The following is a 16,942-nucleotide window of genomic DNA, read 5'->3' as shown; positions in this document are numbered from 1 at the left end:
ATTTTATAAAGTATTAAACTCCTTCATATTATGTTAGCCTTCACCTATTATTATGTATCTACCAAATATTAAAATTATAATTGCAATTATTATGCACGAATTATATTATTAATAATACATAACATATACAAGGTAGATCTTACAATGGCAAGATATGTGTTATTAGAATTACCTTGCCCAAGAGGTGCTCAACATGCTCTCCTAAATTTAGATCTTCTCCATCTGAGCTGGAACTTCCAACATCAATTTCCGTGTCATCGGAAAAAATTAAAACATCATCTGTTTCTTTATCGCTTCCATAGAAGCTTTCACAATCTTCTAACGTATCGTCTTTTGAAATACTTCTAGTACGTCTGAATAACGATAATTTCGTGTTTTTTTCATCAACATTATGATTGGTAGTATTACGTGATTTTGAAAAATCTGTATCTTTTTTCGATGTCAATTCTTTGCCATTACTGTGCTCTTCCCTGCCTTTTTTAGGACTGATCTCTGACGTGACAGAAAGATCAGCGGTACATTTTGAGTTTAACTTTGCGTTCATTTCATTATCTTCAAGTATAAGGTATTCAGCTATGCTATCCGTATCTTTCCACATGGAATTTTTTTCAAATCTATTTACTTTACACGAAAATTGCGGACTTTTTATTAACTTGCGATTCGAAATTTGATTATCCGATGCGTCATCCTCAACATCTAATTTAAGAGTTAATTTTTTAATGCTTTTTGCCGAATATGGGTCTACTGTTCTTTTCTTTTTTAAAATAGGAATAAGTTCTCTTTTCTTATTAACAGTTTGATTTCCACTACTAACTGCACTACATATTTTTACCCTAGATTCTTTATCTTCTGTATCAGTATCTACTGACTCTGGTTCTGTTTCTGTGTCTTCAATAATCTCTACTCTTTCAACAACTTGTGGCATTAATCCTACACTGACATTCGCACTTGGTAATATTACGTGATCTTCGGGAGATGCAACTGATTTTATTATTTCCATTTCTCTCACTTCAACGATACGGAAGGGATTCATCTGTGTGTTATAGTCGAACGGTTTTGAATCTGTTGTAATCAGTGTATTAGAAGAAACTTGGGAAAACAATGTGCTATTTTTAGACAAAAAGAATTCTTCATCGGTCATATACACATCTGTATCAGGGGATGAAGAAGGTGGATCGTCATCTATATGAACGACTTGTGGCTGAGAAGTTTGAACAACATCGGGTACAGAACTCATATCTAATTTTCGTCTAACAGTCCTACTAACATCTACGACTTTAGCTTTTACTTTCTCAGATTTTACGGAAGATTTCCGACTTCGATGAACGATATCAACTGGTGAACTTTCAGGTGTATGTATAACATTACATTGACTTTCATCAAATGCAGGATTAAGATATCCTATACCATATACCTCCTCATTTTCATCTATCAATTTATTTTCTTTTTTAGTTAGTTGCACCGAAGTTTGATCCGGCTGTTTAGACAATTTAGTGCGTCCATAATTGTCTCTCCCCTTAGTTTCTCCCACCTTACTTTTTATTAATAAATTGTCTGTGATTTTGTGGATCCATTCCTGTGAAAATATGATAGGTAACAGAAAATTCATGGACAGGCGTTAATTGAAAGAGCATTGTTAATAGTGTGACAATATCAAGCATGGCCAAAATGAAAGTGACAATGCATTTCATTGTGCAAACAAAGCTTTTTCTTTGCGTGTATCCATCACCAGTATAAAAATATGGAACACATTTCTGTTCATTCCTTATTCGTTGCTTTTACAAATCATATTCAGACTTCCATATAAAATTCTATACAAGGGGAGAGACAATATCATAAATAACTGATCAATGACAAGTATTTTCCATCCACCAAAGTTTATGTCTGCTTTTTATTATTAATGGCAGTATTATTTACATAGATAGAGACACCTCTTGGACAGCTCCATAACATTCACGAATATGTACCAATATAACTTATATATAATATTTGTACAATAATGTGTTAAACATGTACATAGTATTAACAATCAAACTTAAGAGGTAGAAATACATATAATTGATTTACACATAAATCTTTAAAAAACTCATTATATGCTTTAGTGAACTAAAAAATAAATGCGAAGCAAAAGAATTCACGAAAAAATAATCAGAAAAAGAAAGCTTTATTAATAAAACTTTAAAACCTCAAATGTGAAAGATTGACGTATTACATCAATTATCATTTTTAGTGGAATTGAAACATTAGTTTATAGAAATGATATAATCATACTCTTAATACATATATATATATAAAAAAATATATATATATATATTGAAAATTTGTCTTAATGAGATATACGTAATGGTACTATAAAGCACAAGCATTACATATACCAGATGTTAAGATAAAGAAGAAGCAATACAAGCCATGAGGAAACAAGCAATGAATGATATGAATAAATTTATTTTACGAAAATATGTACATATATAAATACACATACCTGTATTCTATTAGATATATCCTCCCACTTCTTGCAGACATCTGAAACTTTCGGATAATAGGTATAACGTTGAAGTTGATTGATTTTTGGTTTTGCCTCGATCATTTCACTTTGTACAGCCTGAAAATTAATCATTGAATAAATACATAAAGTAAAATCCCATTTCATGTAGCGCAATCTTAAAATATTGATTACTTTGCATTGTTCAAAATGATTTTCCGTTAACTGATCAACTGGAACACCATCCAATTTATTTAGCTTTTCCTCTACTTGCAACAGCCAAGCCGTTATTTCATCAACATTAGGCTCTTCCTAAAAGTACAAAAATTTGTTCACCTCATTTATTACACCAATTTCTTTATATATGATGGATTTACCTCTGAAGCATTACATAGTCTTAATCTTTTTTCTGTATATGCTAATCTTGTAACAACTTCTGATAACTTATCTTTAAATTGCTCTAAATACATTGGGTCACAAAGTTTCGAAAATTCTTCCTGGGAATTTAGCAACTTGTCTTTCACAACATTTAATCGTGGTATTACTTCTGTCAGAGTTTCCTATTTAAACAATTTCATAATCATTTGTTTTCATATAAAGATTATTAAAAATCATGGAATCTAAATTTACTTATGTATTTATGCACTTACTCGTACATATATTGCATTAACTGGAAGATCAGGCATATTTTTTTGTGTATCTAATTCTTTGTTAATACTATCTATGGACATATTAATATAAGACATATTTTTATACATATCACGTGATAAATCCAAAGCAGTTTCTAAACATGCTTTCGATTCAGTTATATGCAAACCCAACTGTAATAATGAAATATAAATATAATAACAAATATAATGTATAAACGGGACGATTGTACACAGAAAGCGGCATTACCAAAAATATACATTGATATTAAATATGTATTACCTTGTTGTACAATTCTTTTAACATATCAATACGCCGAGAAAATTTTTCTGGTTCAGTGACACTTTTTTCTTCAACTAATTTTCTACCAGTTAGAATAATATTTTCTATCTCACTTTTAATTTCACTTAATGTTTGATAAAAGCGCTATAAATGAAAAATCAGATTTTTCACAACTGGAACATCTATGAAAAATAAAATTTACGAAGTATAAAATTAATTACCAGACAATGTTTAAGTTGACCTTCAATAGCTTCTGGATCTTCTGATGATAATTCTAATAAACAAGTTGCTTCTTCTATTCCTCTGAGTTCTCGCAGAGCTCTGGATAATCTCGGTTCTAAATTCGTTGGACATCGGAAACGTTGGAATTTCTTTTGAACTTCTGAGAATTTTTGTTCAATAAGAGTCAGTTGTTCTTGCAGTCTAAATGCAGCTTCTTGCTTTCCAGAAGCTTTGTATGATTCGATTTGTAATGCCATTTCTTGAAGCGTCGAACGCTGATGCTCCATTTCTTCCATTAATTTCTACAATATATATACCTGACTCGTATAACTACCATCACAAAATTTAGATCTTACTCTAAGTCTAGTTCTTTGTTTATACATTACACTCTAATTAATATATATTTTTACAAAATACATAGATAACATTTTTATCATGCTTCCTTGAAGCAATGCTTTATGTACAATGTTTATTAATATAAGAAAAAAGATAAATTTAGTACACATATTATGTTTACACATTTTTTATACATTTGCAGGAACTTTCAAACATACGCTTAGTAAATGGTAAGAAAAAGTTTCACTAACAGACCTGATAATCATGAGGCAAATCATCAGCAGTAAGGTCGCAGTCAAGACGTGCAGTTAGTACAGAATCTATTTGCGTTAGGGAGTGCTGAAGGGCAAGAATACGTCCTTCTGATTGTTGCGCTTGCTTCACTGATCCTTCCAGCAGCTTTGCTCGCTGCCCTGCCTACTCAAAATATAATTCTAATTTTCTGTATAACTTAATTAAACAACTTTGTTGAATAAACTATTGTTTAAATGTATTTACCAAACTTAAACAATTATAAATATATAAAAATTTATCAACTTAAAAATATGGGGAAATTTTAAAAAATTCACCTGAATAACATATTTTCTTTGTACAGCATTATGATTTCAAACATATAAGTAAAAAGCTTCATAATTCATACAAGCAAGAGTAATCTTTCAAAGCAGAATAAAAAACTAACATCTTTAAATAGATATGTCTAAGATAAGTACTTAAGTTTTCCTTGGCAATGATGCATGCAGTTAAAAATAAATACAACTTTTTGTTATGAACAGAATCAATAATTCAAGCATTATGACATTACATATAACAGTGACATACCTGATTATTTAGGCTCTCCCAACGACTTGTTAAGCTTTCTACATCTGCTTGAATGGACTGCGTCATGATATTACTTTCAATCAATTGTTTACCAATTTCTTGTATCTTTTCAAGCCTTATTTCTGGATGATTTCGTATGTAATTCTCTAAATCCTTTTTAAAACAAGAATTCATTACTTTTCATACAAACCATAAAAATTTGCATGGTACTATAACGTGTAAACTTACATCAAGTTCCTCTGATATTTCTTCAGCATCTGCAGCACTTTCTGTCGATCTCTTCAATCGTTTATCTAATTTATCCAACCAATCACTTTCTTGCGCAACTAAAGCACGGAATTCACCATATTCGTGGCTGGCATTTTGTAAATGTCTGTATCGTTCATAAATACGATCTGTAACATCTGTCCAGCGAGCATTTAAAAACGTAAATCGTCTACCAAGTTCTTGTACCGAAGATCCTTCGGAACTTAACAATTTATCATTACCCATCTCGTTAAGATTTCGAAATTCTTCTACTCGTTTATCTATTTTTTCTTTTAATGACTGATATCGGCCACGAACTTGAAACAGTTCAACCGAAGATGTTATTTTAGTTTCAACTGGTATTTCCTTTTCTAAAGTCGACAACCACTTTGTAAAATCTTCTATCCCATTTATTATTTCATCATTCTTTTTCAATGTATCCTCATATTTATCATTTAAACTTTTAGCACCGTCAACAATAGCATTCCACTTATGTGATACAACTTCCAGCTTATTGTTTAACACATTCGCAAATTTTGGTTCAGAATTTTCAAGTAATCTGTTTGTAGAGATTTGAAGTTTTTCTATTCGAGGTTTTGTTTGATTTATATCCTCACAAAAAGATTGAATTTGCTTTAATTTAAATTCCATACATTCGATATTATTTGACACATTATCTTTCGATAATTCTTCTAGATACTGATTTGATTTTTCAAGCCAACTTTGAAGATCCAAGAGCTCGTTATTAAATACCTTTAAAGTCTCTATATCTCTCAATAAGTTTTGTTGCCGTTCTTCTAATATTATGGGTATATCACTCCATTTGGTGATAAGATCTTGTAATGCATCTTTAAGCCTTTGTCCCTGAGAATCTCCACTGGTTTTCATTATTAGCTCGTGTCCAACACTATTTACATAATGAAAATTTTCTTGATGCTCATTCAGAGAATTTTGTAAATTATTGAATTTTTGTAATTGTTCTGCCATTGTCTTATCATCTGACATCACTATATGCTCTGACAATAATGTACTCTCCACATTATTAATAAAAGAAGTAAGATTAGCAACTGCATCCGTATATTTCTTTGGTGGTGTTTTATCAACAGCATCATTTAATTCGGTTAACCTTTCGGACAATATTTTGTACAATTTGTCCCAATTACGAACAAAAGTTTGTATATCAGCATTTAAATTAACAGTTTCATTACTACCAATTTGATTTTCCGACAATTCTTTGATTTTTTCTAACAATTTTTTAATGCGTTCCTCGTGAGATTTCATTGACTTCAATTTTACCCTGAACGGTTCTACTTGATTGTTTCCTTTATTCGAATCAAACCATTTAGTATAGCTATCTAACATTAAATTTAAACTAGCCAATTCCGTTCGGAATTTTTTCACTTCTTCTAAATATTCTATACGAGTTTTTATTTCTTCAAGCCGATTGTTAGTTGCCATCCAACAATTCTGTATGTCTTTGATTTTTGTTTCCTCTGCCTCGACCGATTCATTTGCATCTCTTAGTTCCTCGAGAAGCTGTTTCCCTAAGTCTAAAACTCTGTCATAGTCATCTTTATGTGCCTCTATATCAGCTATTGTATCGTTGTAAACGACTTTTTTCTCTTCGATGCTCAATTCGTCAAATACTCCCTCCGATCGTCCAATTTCTAAATCAACATAATCGAGCCATTTATACAGATTATGTAACGCAGATTCAAATTCGTGCCTAGTTGTACTATCTATACGACGTTTCTTCGAATCACTGTGAGGTGTGGAAGCTGCAGTAATTTCTTCCTTATAAGCGATACTTGTTACTGTTTCAGACATCCATTCGTTACCTGTAATCATCGATGTTTCCCTCTCAGTCTTTAGATCAAACTCAAATCCGGAATTTGTTATCCTCTGCGTCTGTACTTCCATTATCTGCCCCACCGCTTCCCAGCGATCTTGCAAATTTTCGATCTTTTCTAATATGTTAATACACTCTGGCGAAGTACTTTGTCCCTCCAGTTCTTGAACGGATTCTTGCAAAGACGTTAACTTCCTTTGATTTGCATCCATATCCATTTTCAAAATTTGTAATTTTTTAATTCTTTCCAACACTTCACCAATCTCGGACGCTGGATTTGCTTCCATTTGTTTTAACGTGATCTCAGTTTCGCTCAACCATGATACTAATCTTTTGTAATCGTCATTAACATTTTGCCAAAGCGAAGAAAAAGCTTGCAAACGTTGCCTCCTTTCTTCTTTCCATTGACAAATGTGAGTCCATCGCTCTCCGAGAGCAGATAACTGATCTTCCATTTGCGCGTAAACTGCTTCAGAGTTTTCTTCATCCACGACAACTACCATGTTTCTCATACCATCGACGATTCCCTGTTGCGCTGCAATATCTTGTTCTAGTTCGTTTAACAGTTTTAGTTGATCATCCAAAGCGGATTGATTTAGTTCGATCGTTGCCATTAGCGATATCCTATCTTCAGTCCTCGTTAACCACTGCCGCAATGCATCTAACTGGCCTTGTTGCATTTGCATAAGAACCTCGTGAATTTTAGTTTGCCTTTCCATCGCTCGCATTCGGAGTCCTTCCCATCGAGAATTTAATAATGACATTTGAACTCGAACTTCGTGCTCCTCGTCCTTGTGTAAACCACCTTCTGCTAATAATCTCGCACCTTCCTCCAATACAGCACCGACTCCATCCTGATGTCCGGACAATTCCACCAAAAATGTCTCGTGTTCGTGAAATTGTTGCTTCAATACTTCTAAACTAGATCCAGGCTCTGGAGCGTGATTTAATTTATCTTCCGCCTCCAAGAGCCAGGTCAAAACTTCCTCGAGAGCAACTTGATAACCGCCAAGTTCTACAGACACGTTCGTTGCGAGACTCATCGGCCGCGACGTTGGCGTTCCAAAGTTTGTGAAAGTTAGAGTATTCTGCAAAGAAACATTCTTAAAAAGATACATATAATTACTAAGCTACGCGAAATCAGATCGAATACCTCTGCTCCTGGCGTCGTAACCGGGCTACTATCACTCGCTACTGATAGATCCAACTCGCCTATATCGTCTCCAGAATGAGGTAATGATTGGAAAAGACACATAACGTACATCATTATTGATTTTTTATCCGGCACCGATGTATTCACATCTGTTACAACATACAACGTATATGTCAGTCTTAAACTTCATAAACTAGATGTTGGTAATTAGTACAGATATTAATAATTTTTAATTTAATTTACCTTCTGGATCCAATAAACGTTCGATATCTAATTGTTCTTGGGCAATACGAAATGCATGATCTAATCTGGCATTCGGATGTTTACGCGCTATGTTATTGAAATCGAATAAATGTGGTTTCCATTTATGAAGAATCGCATTAAATGCCAGACCATCCGACCAAGATGTCGTGAAGTTTTTAATGTCAACTCCAGGGTAATTCTAAAAACGACATGCGTCTCAAAAATTTGTTATACAACCAGCAAAAAAAAGTTGATTTTATCCTTCGAACAAGATTTCACCTGTGAATTTTGACGACACCATGCCAAAAGAGTTTTCTCCAGATTTGTTTGTTGCAATTCCGTCATTAAATCCTTCAGATGGTAATGTACCTAAATAAGCATTTCATTTAACATCGGATAAATGATGTATTATACGTCTAGTTACAACGTAAAGTTACATAGACGATAAGTAATAAAAACGAGTTCAATATTTGCTGATAAGCTTTATTCTCAGTAAATTGACCCAGCCATAAAACTGACCTGCCAGTGTAGAATAATACTCCATACTAATCCGAGTGTTAGCTTAGGATTCCCGTCAACTATATCGTTGCTGCTAATATTTACGAGTTTCACCTAGCAGAAGTGTAAAGGATATCAATTAATTTGCATCTCTTATACTTTCTCTCATAATTGGGTGCAATGTTAGCAACTCACGTTATTCTGCTCGAGAATTTGCAAAGCTTTGTTAACGTTATTCAGATGATGAACTCTCATTCGACCGCGTTCTCTTTTCTGTAATAGATAAATCAAGACAATGAAGAAAAAAGAGATAATTAACGTAGGAATACAGGAATGTAAATAGCCAACATTTAAGCGGCTGTAATTATCTCTATGTAGCTGTAGTAAAAAAGATTGATAAAAAGTAGAAAATAAATCATAAGTAATGCGATTTAAAGTGAGATTATATAAAGGAAATGTTCCGAGTGACTAAAGTTGCCCGTGAAATGACACGTAAAGTGAATCCGCGTAACGACACATATTTTTCCCTCGGAATACTCTTACGCCTACTGTGCGTAGATAATCCGCACTCTCATGCAAATATTCGTAATACTCGATAGGCGCACCTGCTTGGAATTCTATTCGTACACTTCGTAATGTAAACACGAGACGCGCTATTGCGAGGACTAGTCCTTTTAAAAAAAGAACAACTGTCAGCGGAATGTTCAGTAGATTACATCATATGCGAAATAAAAATATCGCTTATGTCTCGTTATGGGCTGTCGCGCCTATGCGTTTCGATTATATAATCCTTTACCTCTACTGCGAATTCTTTACTTACGTAGGCTTTCGACGTAAGGACTTCCAACAGCGATAGCAATCGATTGCCATCTCTTAAGTCAACGAATAAATCAGAAATCGGCTCGTGGTGATTCTGTATAAAAAGTTTCAATGAATATGCATGTTTGATAAATAATTCTTATATTAATGGGATCGCGAAGTCTTATTCGGATAATCCTTACTCTTATTCGTAATTCTAAACAACGTAGTACATACCTTAAGCAACTGTGAATTTATCCATTTCGCAAACGTTTTCTTTTGTACGTCTTCCCGCTCATCTGCAATACACGTATACGATAATCGTTACAACAATTGCGGAACAATCGTTTTTAATTTACAAAGGTCAATATATACTGTACTCGTATCGTTGAACATACATTTGTAATTTAACGTGTTGAGTTCATTAATAATGATATCGTGTTTGTTAACAATTAAATAGCGTTCAAAGCGATTACGATAATCATATTTTCAAGTAATCGAGGAAATGAATTAGGAAAATGGAAGAAAACATTACGTATCCGATGTATATTAGTAATATATTTATCAGAGATGGCAATGTACATCGTACGACACATATTATTTTGGACGATTTACGTAGAAGCAAGAAAGTCTAATCTCGCGTTATCATTCGAAAGAAGGAGGAAAAAAAACGACGAGTTTTGATTTAAATATCTTGTTTCTGCAACAACAGCAGTAGTTTCATTGTCATTTGGACACCGCCGCGAAATTATTGTCGACGTGGCAACGACGGCTCGTCATCTATCGCGTTGACACTCATTGACCCCGGTAAATGCAGCAGTAAACTCTTGAAATTTAGGTCGACCAACAGAAAGTCATAAGCACGATGCTTAAATATGTACCTGTGGCCGGATTCTGTGAGGCTAGCGATTTTTCACGAGTCAGAAGAATTTCGTTTTAGAGCCATACGATATCATCAAGTTGGGATGAGTAACCATCCGCTCGAAATCCGAGGACCAACGACAAATCTTTGGTACGCCAACTACTGGAATGATTCACCGTGTACTTTGATCAGCACGGTTGTCTACTCGTTCTTCCTATATCTACGAGAGTCCTTTAAAACCTGACGCAACCGCATACATTAGCTCGATTTTTACCAGAAACCAGAATATTCAGATTCCGATCATATATTACTTTATGCCGATCGACGATGCAAATTCTTAATCGAACAAATAATATCGTCCACGCATCCTCTAAATCACCTACGCTCTCTCCGAACTATCGTCGTTCGTCATCGTTTACCTCTTTTACTTTTTTTTCGTCCAATGCTTGGAATTATTGGCAAACGAAATATCTAGACAACATTAAGTCCATGGATATCAGCAACGTTATTAGTCATTGAGACCGTATCAGAGTGGTTGGCGCCAGGCGATCCAGAAAGCTATGCATTTTTCGGCCCACATTTCTACAAATAAGCAAATGGAAAAGAAACGCGACAAGCATGCGGACGTCACTGATCAACGATGAATGAATGGAACGAGCGTGCTTATCTTACGTTCGGAAGGATAGACGATAGCAGAGTGAACGAAAGGGGAAACGAGGGGGACAGAAATCGCGAATGGCGATCACGTAGCCGAAGCAAAGTATGCCGTAAGATACGCGCACGAGAGCGTGCGTCTTTCCTGGCCGGGTATCGGCCAACGTGGAGCCTTTCCTTACGAAACCGTGCCGCTTCCGAATATGGTGCATCGAGTTCTTTCGCACCGTCGTTCGATCGCCAGTTTTCTTTGCGCGATCACCGTGTCTCCACCCTCTGGTTCCCCGCCGTTTTCTGCCAGAAAATTCAATCGTGTCACGTAAATCGCGCCACTTCCTGCGCTCTCGATCAGGCCAACCTACGCAGCCGAGAGTAACGACCACTGGAACGATTGTTCGATGGTGATGCACGTTAGACACGCTACACTAATAGGACGTGGTATTTACTCGTCAAGTCGAGAAGATCAGTTAACTAGTTTAAAAATATCTTCTTAATGGAAAACTCGCCTTTCAATCGGAACGATGATTCACGATAGAAATGGAGACGAAAGAACTTGTATCATTTGCGGGAATTTTATTTACAAGATACTGCAATTCCAAAGAAGATAATCTGTCGACTCGATGTTTGGAGTAAAGATCGAGTAGATAGTTTGCTGTCTGGTACAACATTTGGAATTCATTCTAGCTGCATAGTATTCTAACGTCTTGGGTCTTATGAATTTTAAAAACATGCTTCCTGTGTCGCTGGAAAGAATTCAAAAGGATAGGGTTTCGAGGCATTGTTTACGAAAAGAAGATGGTAGAGCGACGACAAGCTTAGAGACGGTTGTACATGATGGATGTAACGGAATTTCAGAGCTGAGGTCATCCAGCTTTCATGCTATCAAACGGGAAACGTGGACCTTAACATTGTCGCGAATACCGCGCAGTCTTTCTGTTAACCGTTACCGGTTGTTTCTATGCCAACGACGGAATGTAAGCAGATTTTTCACGTTAACCGGTAACATAGGGTCGAATTAAGTCGCATCGGAGAAACGAGTAAAACGCAGTTTATACTGACTCCTTTAAATTACAAGATCGAGTACAGTACAGAACCGTCGATAAATATAAATCGAAGCTCTACGAACGAAGAGATAAGCCGCTTCAAGAAGACAGTGAAATTACCTTGACCGGTGTCCAAGTGAAAACTACTCCGGCGCGAAGATATGTACCTTAAGCAAATAGAGAACTACTTATGACTCGACGTTTCGCATAATACAGTCCCATATATCACCGGTAACAGCAAAATGCAGAGTATCGGTGGAAGCTATGCATCCGAGCCGTGAAACCGTTAAATCAAATTGTTCTCGAGTCTATCGATTTCTCTACTATCTTGGAAAGGTGTGTATCGTCGGTACCGTATTAAAAACTAAAAGTTTAAAGGGAAACGAAACAGCTGTGTGCACGTGTCGCGCAAACTATTCGTAACGAAAGTCTATCCTTAACGTTCGGTAAAATCCAAAGATGGATTCGAGTGTTTATATGCACATGCACATCTGCTGGCTCACTTTCGTGGCAACTAACGTAAACAACGGTGGCCAAGTATGAAGTACGCGAGAGAGTACTGTGTACACGACACTATACCGCTCCGAGATGTGACACAGAAAATTGATTACCTTCTGATAAGGTTAAAACTTTACTCCGCGAAATAGAACAAAATTCCAGTGCACGCTTATCGGAGAACTTTGAAATTGATTTTCGCTTACGCGAACGAAACGAAAGATAAGATTCGCTGCAGCTTGTAGCGTATACAAGTTTCGTGTGTCTCGGCTCCGAGAGTGATTTCCGAATCTGCAACAATTGCCACGAGCTACCCTTTGCGCGATCCCGAGGGTTGAACGAACCGCAAAAGTTCGGCGCGCGTAATGCTGTTAACGCCTCGATAATACGCTACATCGCCGAGAAAACAGTGCCAGCCATCTGAAACCACCGCTAAACTTAGCTAAACTTAGCTAAACGCGCGCTAACACCAGCTCTCCTCTCCGCTATACGCGCATTCATTAGAGCAAATCAACGAAACAAATATTTCGCGGCGAAGCGCCGTTGCACTGACACCTATCGTGGCGAGCTTTCTAAAAAGAAACCTTGCATTCTTCGTCTTTCGCGTTCTACCGTTCACGAATAGGGATCGTGACTCGTTTCTCGTGAATCAAACAGCAATAACGTATTTTCCGTGGTTCAAACAATACTAAAACAAGTACCAAATATCACGAGACAAATATTACTTTAGGAAAAGTTGATTCGCGATTTAATATTATTAGGAAAAAGGTAAAAGATCTTTCACGTTTACAGTCACACCGATCTTTCGATTACATCAGTGACCATTACGCCATCGACGGTGCGCTAGGTTTGCAGTATCGTTGTCGCAGCGCGATCTCGGGTATCGGTTACCTCAAGGACGCAGAATTTTTCGCCAGTCGACTACCACTCGCGGGAGAAATGCTCTCCATCCAAGGTATCTTTACGCCGAGGTTCGAACCTCCGGAAGAATTATACGTATCGAGTGCTGATTTCACATCGAGTCGAAGCTCTTACGCGTCGCCATTCCTTGGTGAACGCCAACAGCTTGGCAAAGTCGAATTAACGATCTCGAACCTGATTCTCTCCCTTCTTTTCACCGAGCGTTCTTTATCCCATTGGTGTCTCGGTCCCTCTGCCTGCCTCTTTTCCCCCTAGAATCGTTAAGCGTCATCGAAAAGGGCCGGCGAGAACGAGATGCTCGAAACCACTCGATATCGCCTCTTCATTAAAAAGATGCAAATATCGAGAAAATGAGGCGAGGAAGATCGGAAAGAAGCAACGAAGACTGGTCGTTCCTACTAATACCAGCGTCGTTTTACGATAAATTATTTCAATTTCGTCGTAAACATCACGTAACGGTGGGGAACCTTTAACCCCTTGCGCAAGCCGGAAAATTGCTCTATAAATATCCTTAACTTAACGCAGCAGCTACGATTAATGTTTGCAATTTTATAGAACTCGCGGACAACAAAAACGGTCCATACCCCGAAGAATATTTCCCTCGATGTAAAAATAATCTAACCAAAATCTTCCTTTCTTACTTCTCTTACGTGGCATATCTAACAAATAGACGAAAGTCAGAGAGCATGGAAACTTTACGGTTTAGATTGATACATTTACTGGCTTAGTAGGTCAGAAATAGGCCAGAAACGAAGATGAGAGTTAGCTGCTGAAAAAGACCTAGAATGATTTACAAAACACGGTAAATTTCTATCCGAGCCAGCGTGTCCATTTGCCGGATCGAACGCACTTTGCCTGTCCCTATACTCTGCAGTTTGTGCGATTATACGATTGGCACAAAAGGCGCAACGCTTTTAAATGCTTTTCGACTATGAGCCATTCAGAGCGTCGCCTTTTCATTCATTGGCACCAGCCTGAATGCAAGTAGAGTACCGCGTGCACTTTGCAAACAAGCTAACCGCCTAGGATGGCCGTCTGCGTGGCTAACAATCGTTTAAACGAGATGACAATGCGTACTAGCGACCGCGAGGACTACATCTCTTCTGGCGTGTACACTGGAACGCGTGTCGTTGGCCCTAAACGCACCATCATCCGAAGTTCACAGGTCAAACGAACTGATGGAACCACGTAATATTCGTACAGCGTCCTAGTATTTAACACGTTTGAGCTTATATCATATGCGTTTTTATGGATGAGATATTTTTCAATGCGAAGAAATAAACGGTATCTCGTTATTTTCATTCTTATCGGCAATGGTTGCAAATTAATCGTAATCGTTTAAACGAGGGGAGTAACTAAAAGAGAAATATAACAGAATCTTTTAATAGATTCGCTATAACACATTTAATGAACATTTAAATGCCTGATATCTGAAACATATCGCGTATACTTAATAGCGATTAACGTTTATAACGTTTCAATGAAAGTCAGCTGTGTTAACAAACTCGAATCGCGTGCATCAAACGCTAGTTAATAGAGAGCCTGATAAAAATGTTATAATGTATGAACACGGAAGACATTAATCGCGACCTGTATCGGATCAGTTACGTGGATTATGCCAAGTTAATCCGTTCTGAAATTACCGATCTGTTTACACATACAATGTAATAAAATATGTATTTAGTATTATGAATTCGTGGTGTATTATCGTGAAAGGCAACGTTTAGTTAATTGTATCCGTCTATTCATAGCTTTCTATAGACCATAATATATCCTTCGTACTAAATTATAGGCTTAAGAACATACTCCCGAGTATGTTCTCTAAAACTAAGCGTACTCACGTAATCCAGAATTCTAAATCGAGCCGTATCGATTCGAATCGAATAAAATCTAGCTCGAACGAAAAGAATACGTTAAATCGAATCGATTAAAAAAAAAAGAAGATTGGAAAGCATCGAGCTAGCTAGCTCAAAATAGATTGCTTTGGATTGAGTTGGTTTCTAACTAACTGGATCGAGATCAACGCAAAAATTTATAATGGAAAGCATTGGAAATGCTTGAACCACGAAATCGTTACCTTTGATAAATCTCTTGAATTGAATACGGACATTTGTATGACAATCACAGGTTTTAAAGATCCACAGAACGCCAAAGAATAGTCCGTGTGGTCCATACATGGACAGTTTTTGTATTCAACGATTCAACTCTTGATTCGTCACACTAGCATTACGTAGTTTTACAATTTAAGCTTCCACGAACGGAATGCGTTTCTTCTACCGGAGATATACAAGCAGTTATTGTCTACAGTTGAAATAAATGCATTGAAGTGAGGAAAACAAAGCGATCCATTATTTTAACAAGCGTACAATGAGCAATTCGTGCCTTAATAAAGGACAAATAATTCTTGGACTAGGTACCATGAAGAAATGTTCGCGTTTCAACTTTGTTCGCTATAAAAATGGATAAATTTTTCAGAAGGCAGTATACAAAATTAAAAATAATTCATACTAACGCAATATGATAAAACCGTAGGAGAAAAAAAGATTGAAACTACGCCTTTCGATTACCATGATAATTAACTGGCTGTTTACGTATTAACGAGCCTATTAATGCATCAATGTTTTACACGAATTATTTAATAAACGAGATTTCAGTTTCTTCCACGAGAATGTCCCATTGTTCTCGTACCAGTAATTAGAAATGCTGTCGATGAACAGGTAGTAAACTATAATTACCGTAACAAATTTCACGATATAAAGATTAATTCTTTTACTATGGCTGATTAAAACAAACATCTGAACAAAACTAAACTGCTAAAGTCGCTGAAATTGAAAATTTCAGCATGAAATTGTTTAATTGAAACGAGATTGCGTTAAATTTGCGTGTAACGATTTCCTTGAATCGTTTCGCTAATAGTATGTTCACTGAACCTAGTACACGAAGCACGCATTCTAATCTAAATGACGCCACTTACGCAGCCTAGTTATCATTCTTGACGTGCACGTGTACCGTACCTCTTTCTTGACGTATACATGCGTTTCGCGTATATGGCGAATAAATATTTCGAAGATTAGATAAAGCATACCTTAGAACATAGATAACCTCATTGTCTACTGGCGTAGAATACTAAAATAATATATAAAATGCACTATTTCAGCTCTATGCAAAGAACATATTGTAATACCGAGTCCTATACGATGCTTTGTTGCAGATTGCATCCATTTTTGAATGTAACACAGTAAACGTAAAAAGAATATCGTTTAAATCGCAATGCAGACAGATAAGAGTTAATCATTAAATAGTCAATTGTTTTTAATGTATAATATTAAAAGTAATCTAGCATCGGCTAAATTTAAATGAAAACGAAGAAAACCGAATGCCGGCTTTCAGA

At 36.2% G+C, this 16,942-nt stretch overlaps 1 protein-coding gene across 9 annotated transcripts in view; it reads right to left on the bottom strand.

Moving 5' to 3' along the window:
• Positions 1–16,942, bottom strand: part of LOC117210891 (dystrophin, isoforms A/C/F/G/H) — a 441,996-nt gene that overhangs the window by 420,272 nt on the left and 4,782 nt on the right. For 6 of the 9 annotated variants that reach the window (XM_033454312.1, XM_033454311.1, XM_033454305.1 and 3 more), the window contains 17 exons: positions 9,814–9,875; positions 9,599–9,691; positions 8,974–9,051; positions 8,800–8,892; positions 8,560–8,649; positions 8,281–8,479; positions 8,038–8,186; positions 5,018–7,987; positions 4,790–4,942; positions 4,226–4,387; positions 3,634–3,936; positions 3,413–3,556; positions 3,133–3,303; positions 2,860–3,042; positions 2,678–2,794; positions 2,483–2,602; positions 173–1,576 (listed from right to left, as the gene is read on the bottom strand). In XM_033454312.1, coding sequence (XP_033310203.1) covers positions 173–1,576; positions 2,483–2,602; positions 2,678–2,794; positions 2,860–3,042; positions 3,133–3,303; positions 3,413–3,556; positions 3,634–3,936; positions 4,226–4,387; positions 4,790–4,942; positions 5,018–7,987; positions 8,038–8,186; positions 8,281–8,479; positions 8,560–8,649; positions 8,800–8,892; positions 8,974–9,051; positions 9,599–9,691; positions 9,814–9,875 — 6,491 coding nt within the window. The remainder of the gene's footprint in view (positions 1–172; positions 1,577–2,482; positions 2,603–2,677; positions 2,795–2,859; positions 3,043–3,132; positions 3,304–3,412; positions 3,557–3,633; positions 3,937–4,225; positions 4,388–4,789; positions 4,943–5,017; positions 7,988–8,037; positions 8,187–8,280; positions 8,480–8,559; positions 8,650–8,799; positions 8,893–8,973; positions 9,052–9,598; positions 9,692–9,813; positions 9,876–16,942) is intronic. The other 3 variants (XM_033454307.1, XM_033454313.1, XM_033454314.1) reach the window with 3 other exon arrangements.

Source organism: Bombus bifarius, unplaced genomic scaffold, assembly GCF_011952205.1.
Source record: "Bombus bifarius isolate JDL3187 unplaced genomic scaffold, Bbif_JDL3187 scf7180000008213, whole genome shotgun sequence".
Taxonomy (NCBI): domain Eukaryota; kingdom Metazoa; phylum Arthropoda; class Insecta; order Hymenoptera; family Apidae; genus Bombus; species Bombus bifarius.
The sequence above is the reverse complement of the archived record's forward strand: the minus strand, read 5'-3'. Positions and strand labels throughout refer to the sequence as shown.